This window comes from Osmerus mordax, chromosome 24 (assembly GCF_038355195.1).
Source record: "Osmerus mordax isolate fOsmMor3 chromosome 24, fOsmMor3.pri, whole genome shotgun sequence".
Taxonomy (NCBI): Eukaryota; Metazoa; Chordata; class Actinopteri; order Osmeriformes; family Osmeridae; genus Osmerus; species Osmerus mordax.
In genome coordinates, this window is record NC_090073.1 from 5045818 (window position 1) to 5056824 (window position 11007).

At 51.5% G+C, this 11007-nt stretch overlaps 1 protein-coding gene across 1 annotated transcript; it reads right to left on the bottom strand.

Moving 5' to 3' along the window:
• Positions 1–804: 804 nt before the first annotated feature.
• On the bottom strand, positions 805–9703 carry si:dkey-13n15.2 (protein transport protein Sec24C). The gene is made up of 21 exons (XM_067228123.1): positions 9622–9703; positions 8297–9455; positions 7986–8059; positions 7515–7604; positions 6929–7040; positions 6603–6730; positions 6206–6341; positions 5998–6107; positions 5743–5855; positions 5407–5598; positions 5208–5304; positions 5002–5103; positions 4479–4646; positions 4252–4348; positions 3852–4000; positions 3160–3298; positions 2767–2888; positions 2395–2574; positions 1944–2153; positions 1604–1693; positions 805–1194 (listed from the first exon to the last, which is right to left on the bottom strand). Exons 2-21 carry the CDS (start codon positions 9402–9404, stop codon positions 1054–1056), a joined length of 3558 nt encoding a protein of 1185 aa, XP_067084224.1. The 5' UTR covers positions 9405–9455; positions 9622–9703; the 3' UTR covers positions 805–1053.
• Between the last annotated feature and the right edge of the window lie 1304 nt (positions 9704–11007).

Below are 11007 nucleotides of genomic sequence, written 5' to 3' on the forward strand. Positions count from 1 at the left end.
GTGTTTGCGGATGTGCCACGATAGCGCACAGCAAGTTTCAACCGAAGAATTAAAAAAACAGTCACTACAGTTTCAATACTACCATGACACGTCACAGAAATAGTTTGAGTCCTCCATAAAAAGAGGCCATAACTACATAAGGTGCAAATACAAAACAAATATGGGCTACCTATCTCCGTGGTGAAAAATAAGTTTTAAATAATAAAACCTTGAGGGACCTCACACCCCAATTTTGTAATTAAATACAATTATGCGGCCAACTTCGAAACCATAATTAGGTCTTTTATCCTGTCCCAGTCATTTTCATGGGTTATGTCATTTTCCAGATGTAGAAACACAGTTCACGGATTGTTCACTCCCACATGTCTTAATGGGGACTAATACCACATCATTGCTTCCAATTAGCTTAATTTGTCGACTTTGACTCATCGGGGAACTGCTCGCTTCGCCTTCTATGTGGAGTGTCAACATCACGGGAACCAACGTGACCTCCTCCAGCTCTCGGTCACATCGTTACCAGTGCAACGGCTATTTGAACGTTATTCCTCTTGATATTATAAACGCGTTGAGGCGGAGTCGTGCCTCGATGTCGACGGTCATTTGGAACTGGTTTCATCCAGCGGATGTGTGATCGGTCTGACAGCATGAGGCCCTATGGGCGCCGCTACTACATTTGATTCCCTCAGCAGACGCTTTAATTCAAAGCGTCAAGCGTTCTCGCGTTTAAGCACTACTCTAAAACTGGAAAGAAATGAAAGGGAGTGAAGGGGGAGAGTAAAGAAGAGTTCAAGTCAACCTTTATTTTGATCAGTAGAGAACACACACACCTCTCTTAGACACACACACACTACAGTACACCTCAGACAGGGATTAGAGAGTTGCCATGACAGTAGAATAAATTAACATATCAAGAACATGTTTCAGTCCTTACAAGACGGAAGAGGACAGTTATGGGCAGTACTATCACCACACACGCACGCACACACAGACACGCACACACGCACGCGCACACACACACACAGACGCGCACACACACACACACACACTGTGGGCTCAGACCAGCAGTCTGAGGGAGTTGACATGGAGGTGGTAGAGGAAGTCTGCGTATGATGCGCCGCCATTGGGACTCTTGTCCTCCACTAGGAGGCGCTGCAGGGACTCCTCACCACTGTCCCCCTGCTTCACCACCACCAGCTGGGGAGGGGAAGCACACACACGCACACACGTACATGTATATACACACACACACACACACACACAAACACACACAAACGTTGATTTATCTGAAGAGCCATTCATGGTATATTTTGCTGTCATTGTAATCAACAAGATAGAGATATAGAGAGAGAGAGAGAGAGAGAGAGAGAGAGAGAGAGAGAGTGAAAGACAGAGAGAGAGTGAGAAAGAGAATGAGAGAGAGAGAGAGTGAGAGACAGAGCGACAGACAGAGAGAGACAGACAGAGAGAGAGAGAGACAGAGAGAGAGAGAGACATAGATAGAGACCTAGATAGAGACAGGTAACAGGGACAGGAGCAGAGTCTGATTCCCAGACAGTTCAGAGGGTCCCTCCCAGGCCTGTGACTCCTCCCCCAGGGAGCTCACCTTGAGGGCTGAGGGCCCCTGAGAGCCCAGCGTCTGGAGGAGAGATCTCACGCTGATGGAGAGAGGGTTGTCAAGGACAGGCAGCTTCGTCTGGATGAACACAAACACCGTAACACACACACACACACACACACACAAACACACGCACACACTCTTTCATCAGTTTTGAATGGCATCCGGTTCCACAAGGATCTGAGAGTTTATCCGTCCTTCGAATCCTCCCTTTGTCTCATGCCATTCATGCCTCCGCACCCCCCTATCCCTCCCTTTACTACCCCTCCCCCTCCGCCTCCCCAGACTCCCACTCCCTAGCTCCCCCCCCACTCTCTCTCCCCCTCACCTCTCCAGAGGGCAGGGATGCCAGGCAGCGCGTGTTGAACAGCAGGCCCAGGGCGTGTGAGGGGACGGCATGGCCCACCCAGAGCAGCAGGCTGAGGGGGGAGCTGGCCAGGTACAGCCCCCCCGGCTCCAGGCTGGCTCCGGAGCAGCGCAGGGCCGGCCCCAGGCTGGGGCCGCTGGCATCACCAGCGATGTCACCGCAACCTGTCTGCTGGGAGAGGGAGGGGGGGGGCAGGGATGGTGGAGACATCTTGGTTACCATCTACATCATCACCATCATCATCATCACCATCATCATCATCACCATCATCACCATCATCACCATCACCATCACCACCATCATCACCATCACCATCATCATCATCATCTCCACCACCACCATCATCATCATCATCATCATCATCATCATCATCATCAACTCCTCATCACCACCACCATCCTCATCCCCCTACCAGCGGCAGGAGCAGGGGGTAGAAGTGGCGTGCGGTGGAGGCGGTGTCCATGGCGACCAGCTGGCTGCGCAGCGCCAGGCGTGTGTGCACGGAGCAGCGCTGGGCCGGCAGCAGCACCTCGCTCTTCCTCAGGCTGTTGATGTAGACGGGCAGGACCCGTAGGTGCTGGGGGAGCACCAGCTGGGGGTCACACACACATTCATACACACACACACGTATACACACACATTCATACACAGACACACACACACATATACAAAAAAACACATTAACATACACGCAAACACACAACATGCACACACACACAGCTTCCTGTTAGCGAACGAAACCTGGACACGTGCGTGTGTCCGCGCTATGTCCTGTCACACGGACCTGACCCGGGGACACGGAGGTGGAGCTGCAGTGTTTCCTGTAGCAGGCCAGCGCCTCCGTCACCTCCGTCTGCAGTTCCTCTCTCAGCTCCTGCAGGGGGCGCTCCAGCGCTGAGCAGTACACTGCACACGCAGGGCGACAGGGAGGAAGAGATACAGGGAGCCAGGGTCAGAGGCCAGGGTCAGAGCCAGGGTCGGGGACGGACAGAATACAGGACACACATGAGTACGCTACACACACCTGAACATGCGACACGCTCCACATCACGCTACACACACATGGACATGCGACACACTCCACATCACGCTACACACACATGGACATGCGACACACACGACCTCCCGTTACAACATAACTGCCCCAGTTGGAGGCGCTGGGCTCGTAGCTCCTTACTCTTCTTGCAGTAGAAAGTGAGCAGCGACTGGGCCTGGCAGTGGCGGAAGGTGTCCAGCAGGTGGCGTGAGCAGCGCAGGGTCAGGGTATGGACCCGCGTCCTCCGCTCGCCTCGCTCGCTGGTGTAGGACAGGACCACCTGGAAGCCAGGAGGAGATATCTGCACTTGAGATATGATGTTGTTGTCTTGGCAGAATCATGTCATATCAATATTGTATTGTTGATCCTGTTGGTGATGATGATGTTGATGGGAAACTGGTTCCTGAAGTACGTTCTGTATTCCGGACCATGAGACCACATCTAGGAGGATTACCAGGCTATTTATTGGAAGTCTAGAATGTGTGATGCATCCAAACTATTGCACCTTTTCTTCAAATAACCGTCTTTATCATGGACACGGGCCTCTGCAGTACGGGATCTCATCCTAGTAAACATTTACATTTAGTCATTTAGCAGACGCTCTTATCCAGAGCGACTTACAGTAAGTACAGGGACATTCTCCCCGAGGCAAGTAGGGTGAAGTGCCTTGCCCAAGGACACAACGTCATTTGGCACAGCTGGGATTCAAACCAACAACCTTCTGATTAATAGCCCGACTCCCTAACCGCTCAGCCATCTGACCCCCTGTAAACATTGTGTCTACGTTTACCAGGTTCTGTTGATTAGGGGGTGGGACTGATTGAAGGAGTTACCTGTATGACCACGCCCCTCTTCTCCTCCACAGCTCTGCTGTGAGACAGCTCAATGGCTAAAGTCGTCCGCCAATCAAGAGTTGCCAGGGCGACCTTACTGGGGCTAGGTCCAGGGACGAAGGAACCGTAACAGCCCGACACACGCATGTCTGTGGAGCAGGAAGACACAGGAGGAGGTTCTTACGTAATATCCTGTCTGAGGAGCAGGTTATTACACAACATTCTGTCGAGTGAGCAGGTTAAATCACTACTCCAGCAAGTTTCCTTGTAGTTGAATGGCATCTTTAAAGGCGCCATCTGCATTCATAGATAGCTAGGCGAGACACACACTTGACAACCGTATTCGTAATCTGAAAGAGCACACAAACGCACACAAACTTTGGACATTGGCTGTTCTCACCTTTACTGACGAATATCTTGATTTGGGCCCGGTACCCAGTCTCTGTCTCCACACTCATCCTCAAGTCCCTGCCGAAGCGTTCCCTCTCCAGCTCCCCCTGCAGGAGGAAATTGAATCAGTCCTCCACACGGACACACCCCTGCTCTGAGAAATTGAATCAGTCCCACAGGGACACATCCTTACAGGAAGTTGATGGATTAGAGGAAGTGGAGGGAGACGAGGCTCACCAAGAGGCTGTCGTACGAGCGGAGAGCTCCACCTGTCAGGTATGGAACGTGTCCTGGCCAAGCTCCACCCACATCCTGCTGGCAGAAGGCAAACAGGTGGAGGCCACAGCCCTGGTTGACACACTTCTTAGCCAATGAGACATCGGAATCCAAAGGCTGGAAGAGAGACTGTAAGGTCCAGAAGAGGAGACAGAGGGATGGAGGCTCTCCATTATGGAGAGGGAACAATGGAGAGAGGAGGAGAGAGAGAGGGATGGAGAGATGAGGAGGAAGAGAGAGAGAGAGAGAGAGAGAGAGAGAGAGAGAGAGAGAGAGAGAGAGAGAGAGAGAGAGAGAGAGAGAGAGAGAGAGAGAGGGGAATAGACAGAAGAGGAGAGAGAGGTGGGTCAGTGTCACTTCCTGGGCATTATTGTCCAGATACAGTATCAAATTAATGGCCAGTGTCCAGAAGGCTGACATTTTGTCCAGATTACGTAATAGAGTGGCTTACACATTCATTTAGTTGTGTTGGTGTGAGTGTTACCTTTGGTGTGTTGGAGCTGAAGAACCCTGAGGTGTGTGTGTGAGCTCCTTCCATGAGAGGCGCAGAGTGGAAGAGGAGCAGCTTCCCAGCAGACCCCAGCGCCTATACACACACACACACACACATGCGTGCACACAGAGATAGTGTGTAAGCGACAGGGAGAGAGAAAGAGAGAGAGAGGAAAAGAGAGAGAGAGAGACACTCACCTGTAGTATAGCCAGTCCAGCCTTAACCGGCAGTTCCATAGGAGCTCCACTGGAGTCGTTACACTCAGCACTGAACTGAGGGATGAGCTGCAGGACACTGCACACACACACACACACAGACAGAACAATACTTTAAAGCGCTTGACATGTACCTTACTACCATCAGACAGGAAGTGAATACCTTGTTCCTGTCCCTCACCTGTCAATGCTGTCCACACAGTCTCTGAGAGGAACCAGGAGTCCCTCCCTCACAGGAAGTTGGAAATCCTCTGTCTCCGTGACAACCAGCATATGTGGGCGGGACAGGGCGGGGCTGAGGTCGTAGAGGTGGATCCTGCTGTCGTAGGTCATCAAACCCACACGCACGCCTGACTGGACGGCACCCTCCTCCCTCCGACGAATCAGAAGGGAGATCTCACTAAGCCTGGCTGGGAGTGTGTGTGTGTGCGTGCATACGTGCGTGCATCTTTGCGTGTGTGTGCACGTGCGGTGGGTGTGCGTATGTGTGTGTGCGCATGGGTGTGTGTGTAGTTACCTGTTCAGAGACGACAGGAGGGACTGGAGCTCCCGGCACACGAGGTCCAGGTGTCCTCCTCTCAGAGCCGGAGGTGACACGTCTACAGCAAGGAGCAACACGGCAGGCTGATCCTGCACACACACACACACATAAACACACACACCCACACGTTGTCTGTTGTTGAGAATCTCATAGGCACCCATGCTCAATAGTTTGTGGTGTGTACTGCCTTGTATGCAGTGCACAGTGTGTAGTATGTAGTGTGTAGCGGACCTGCTGGTTGCGGACGACCTCGTAGGAGCCCAGACTGAGCTCTGGCCTTGTCTCTCTGTCCACCCTCACTCCTTCTGTTCCCCTGGTGGGCTGGTAGTGCTGCCACGACACTGAGGGAAGGAGGGAGGGAGGGTCAAGGAAAATAAAAACACTGACCAGAGATCAGACCAGAGGAGGCCAGAGCAGAAAAAGCCAGATGAGGACAGACCTTCATTGAGTTTTCCACAGAAGGGGCAGTAGAACCTCTGGCCACAGTCCTGCCAGGTCACAGCTGGGCACATGTAGGCCCCACACGCCCCACAGCCTCGCACACACTCCCCCTCACTGCTCACCGGCAGGGGACGCTGCAGAACACAACACACAGGGTCACACGGGAGAATGGAGAGATATTATCGACACAAGAAGTAGACGCAATAACTATTTTGGTATGTTTTTTAAATGTTGTTACGTGCCATTAACCTGCCAGGGACAGCGAATGAAAATTAGCCAGTGTGGCTAAATATACCACATTTACACGATTGATCAAAGGGGCTCATGGTTATTTAGTGCGTGTCTCTCTTAAACATAAGAGACAACACTGTCATAAACACTGTTGGGTGCTCCACCTCTTGCGGCCCAGGCAGGGCCAGGGGAGTGACCAGGGCCCCCAGGGGGAGGTGGCTGAGCAGGGCCATGGGGCCCTCACAGGGGACACAGTAGGAGGTCGCCCGCATGTAGCCTGGCCTGGCGTTACCTGACACACGCACACACACACACAACACACAACACACAAGAAAGTAAAGTAAATATAGAACGCAAAAACAAATGTGTGTCTGCGTTGTGCGTGTGCGAGTGTTGTCCGTGCGTGTGTGAGCGTGTCTGTGTGTGTGTTTGACCGCAAGAAAGAGAGTATATGTGCGTGTGCATGCGTGCGTGCGTGTGTGTGTCTCACCCCTGTCTTCTGTGATGCACTCAGTGGTAGCCAGGGGAGGGAGAGAAGAGCCAAGCTCTGACACAAACACCCTCCCTTCCCACTCTGCCCTGTCATCCTCCATCACCTTCACCTGGTGGGGAGAGAGAGGGGAGGGTGGAGAGAGAGAGAGAGAGAGAGAGAGAGAGAGAGAGAGAGAGAGAGAGAGAGAGAGACAGAGAGAGGGAGGGAGGGAGGGAGGGAGGGAGGGAGGGAGGGAGGAAGGGAGGGAGGAAGGTGAGGGGGTGGATGTATGGCGAAAGAGGGAGAGGGGCGGGGGTGGAGATGGAGAGAGAGAGACGGGGGAAAGGTGGAAAAGGAGATGGAGAAAGACGTAGGAAGGGAGAGAAGGTGGAGAGAGAGGGTCAGGTGGGTCCACACTACATCCTCGCCTGAGGAATAAGTGACTGTTAGGAAAGAAAGATGAAAAGCATAGAAAACAGGAGGATGGAGAAAGAAAAAGTTGGAGAGAATTCTGAGCAAGTTCTGAGAGAGAGAGAGAGAGAGAGAGAGAGAGAGAGTTCTGAAAGAGAGAGAGAGAGATTCTGAAAGAAAGAGAGAGACGTACAGCGCTGGGTAACAGCTGAGGCTGAAGACCGTAGCGGGACTCGGAGCTGGGACTGGAGGTGACCCCTGTCTCTCCTGGAGACAGACACGGCTGGACGGACACACACACACACAGAGAGAAAGAGAGAGAAACAGAGAGAGTAACACGTTAACCAACATCCTCTCAACACAGGATCATACAGTTCCTTATAGGACATACTGTACAGTCTCCTTCCACATTTACAGCTATCATGACATTCCCCATAAAAGATTATATTTTCAATATATTTCACATTTTATTAAGTTAGCAGACACTTTTATTCAAAGCAACATACAAACAGTGCTAATAGAAAATCAAGGACGATAAGAGCATAGTTCTAACAGCACTTAGAATCGAAGGACGGTCTGAGTAGCGACATACACTTGTTGTATGTTCGCTATAAGAGATCTAGCTTCGTAAGAGACAGGTGTTGTGATGTAGGTGTTCTCTCACCGGATGTGTAGAGGCCTCCTCTAGAGACTGTCCTCTGCAAGGATGGGATGCTGTGTCAGGAGCGTAGCCAGCACCTGAGGGAGGAGACAAATACATGTAAGATATTAGACAGCAAATTAAAAAAATTAAAAAAAGATTTATTTTGTAGTTGATGTTTCCATACTGGTACAGTGTAATTACAATGCCGTACCAAGGTAAACTGTTATGACCAGTTTGTCCAGCCTGGCTTGACATTTGAATTTAAAAAATCTGTTTCACATGATCATTGAATGTTGCTCAAGTACATGTTGATATCTAGCAGTGCAGCTTACCAGTGTATGGCTGTTGAGGGGACGCCAGAAGAGGTTGCTGTTGGACAGGGGAGGAGGGAGACCAGGCGGGCTGGACAGGGCAGGAGGGAGACCAGGCGGGCTGGACAGGGGAGGAGGGAGACCAGGCGGGCTGGACTGGGGAGGAGGGAGACCAGCCTGGCTGGACAGGGCAGGAGGGAGACCAGGCGGGCTGGACTGGGGAGGAGGGAGACCAGCCTGGCTGGACTGGGGAGGAGGGAGACCAGGCTGGCTGGACTGGGGAGGAGGGAGACCAGGCGGGCTGGACAGGGGAGGAGGGAGACCAGCCTGGCTGGACAGGGCAGGAGGGAGACCAGGCGGGCTGGACTGGGGAGGAGGGAGACCAGGCTGGCTGGACTGGGGAGGAGGGGGACCAGGCTGGCTGGACTGGGGAGGAGGGGGACTGGGACCAGACAGGGGGGGGTGGACACCTCTGGATGGGGCGTGTACTCCATGACCCCTGGGTCGGGCTCTGTCCCATATCTGGAGGATTGCTGGGGTCTCCTCCCTCAGCCTGATATGATGGAGGGGCATTGGTGGTTCCATGGGTTGCAGAGGGGGGTGGAGGGTTAGAGGGGGGTGGGGAGGCAGCTTGGGGAGTGTATGGGGAAATGGAGGAGGCTACCCTGAGGGGAGGGGGCCCTCCTAAGAATGGGGGTCCACGGTTAGGAAGGGCCAGTGTGGTTGGAGGGGGGTGGTGGGTTGCCAGGTTTGAACAAGGCACCTCCAGTGGAGGATTTTGGAGTATATTGTTGTGGTGTGGTTGTAGGGATGGTGTGTGGGAAGGCCTGTGTTTGCAGTGTGGATCTGTGGGTGGGTGTATGCTGAGAGGACCCTGGCTCTGCGATGATAAGAGGGGGAAAGTGCCTCCACAGTCCTGGTCATGGGTCTCCAGTATGGGCCGTTGGAGGTTGTTACCACCAGGGCCCTGGGTGGTGGTGGAGCCCAGGGTCAGGTACTGGAGGTTGGGTAAGGGGTGGCAGGCTGGCTTTGGAGGACTTCCAGTCTGGGGTGGGGCTACGGACCAGCCATTCTGACATGGCCACAACTGGCCAGAAGTCGATGTGTGATTTGATGGCGAAGTGTCCATCTTCACCCATACTAGACTGTGATTGGAGATTGTTCACATTGGAGGCGTGACCTGGAAGAAAACAGTTCATAATGTATGACAGCACAGTTACAGCGAGCCCTTGGCCTCTTTCTAAGGTATCTGTCGAACTATTAATTAACTGGAATCAGTCTTCCCTTTGCATTGCAGGGTGAGTGTTGATAGAAATTGTCATAGGCAGCTGACAAGGTAAACATACCTTAGACATCCTCGATCACGGTCACAGCTCAACATAGTAGGCTACTCCCGTCTTCAACCTCCCTCGGAATATTACTGTAGGCTAAATACTGCTGGTACCGCAGCAGACAACGCATTAGTCCTGATTTGTTTAGCAGCAACCGCGTCTGCAGCAGGTGCGGAAGCCTAGATAGACAGCAACTGAAATAAATCTATTTGGTAATATTTACATCCTTACAATAACATTGGAACGGGACTCGAGCTGCGTGAGATAAGGAAGAGCAGCGCCCGCCCACTTTGACCTCACGTACTGACGACGCAGCCCTATTTATTTAACGAATCACGGAAAGACATGTCGATTTTTTACCGAACAATATAGCAAATACATAATCTTCTCATTTATAGAAACAATTTCTAAAATGTCTAATACATTTACTACAGTATGATCATATGTATTGGCAATATTTGGCCACTAGATGGAAGTGTAGACAAGAAGATTGCTGCATTGCAAGAATTGTTTGAATCATTTTCCATTAATATTGAATGAAACCTATTATTCTGTATATTATAATAATTTGTGTTTTTTGTCCAACAACCACATCTAATCATCTAAAAGTGTTCTAACTGATAAAAACCATTCAAAACATGTTCTCACCATCGACATGGTAATATAGGCTGCGTGACCACAACGCAAATGTATTGCAAGAATATAGTCACTGAGCAACACGTGTTTTAGGCATTCCTATATTATTTGATCTGGTCAACTTGGTCAGTTGTCATGTTCAATGGACGCGCAACCGAAGCGTTTCCAGACAGGTGTGACGTCATGGTTGTTCTGTCCGCAGTTCGGTATCTGACGGTGAATGAATCTGACGAGTGAATCTCTCGTGTCGTTCAACACTGGAGCCGAGAATACCTGAACACAGACAGCTCTCTGTCCAGAGGCGGATATAAATATACTTTCCAGGAACTGAGGAGTGGAGAAGTAGACCAAACTAGAGGAAAAAACTGAAAGAAATTGGAGAGGGAGGAGGTAGGAGGGAGTGAGGTGAACGAGTGGAGGAGAGGTTAGAAATAAATATTTGATCTGCCCTCCTCTCTGCCCCCAGCTCTCAGCGTTATAATATTAATGGGGGGCCAGGGGCCTGGAAGGCTTCAGGTGCATTTACACTGGTACCTCTTTTCTGACACACAAACACACACATACACAAAGAAAAAGCACCAGCACACAAGCACTTAGAATCACACACAAGCCCTGACATTACCACTCCCCAATAGCCCCAATTATAGCCCCAATCAAACAGCCACACGCACACACCTGTCTCTCCACCCAGATGTAGGTTGGCAGCCCGTACACTGGTTTCCTAAAGCACTTAACCCCTGGCTGAACAAAAGGACCTCGTATGGG

Coding starts and splice junctions, on each gene's coding strand:
- si:dkey-13n15.2 (XM_067228123.1), bottom strand. CDS start 9,404: ATGGACACTTCGCCATCAAATCACACATCGACTTCTGGCCAGTTGTGG. Junction 5,856..5,997: donor AGGTCGTCCGCAACCAGCAG/GTCCGCTACACA, acceptor GTGTGTGTGCAG/GATCAGCCTGCCGTGTTGCT. Junction 2,889..3,159: donor CACTTTCTACTGCAAGAAGA/GTAAGGAGCTAC, acceptor CTGCGTGTGCAG/TGTACTGCTCAGCGCTGGAG.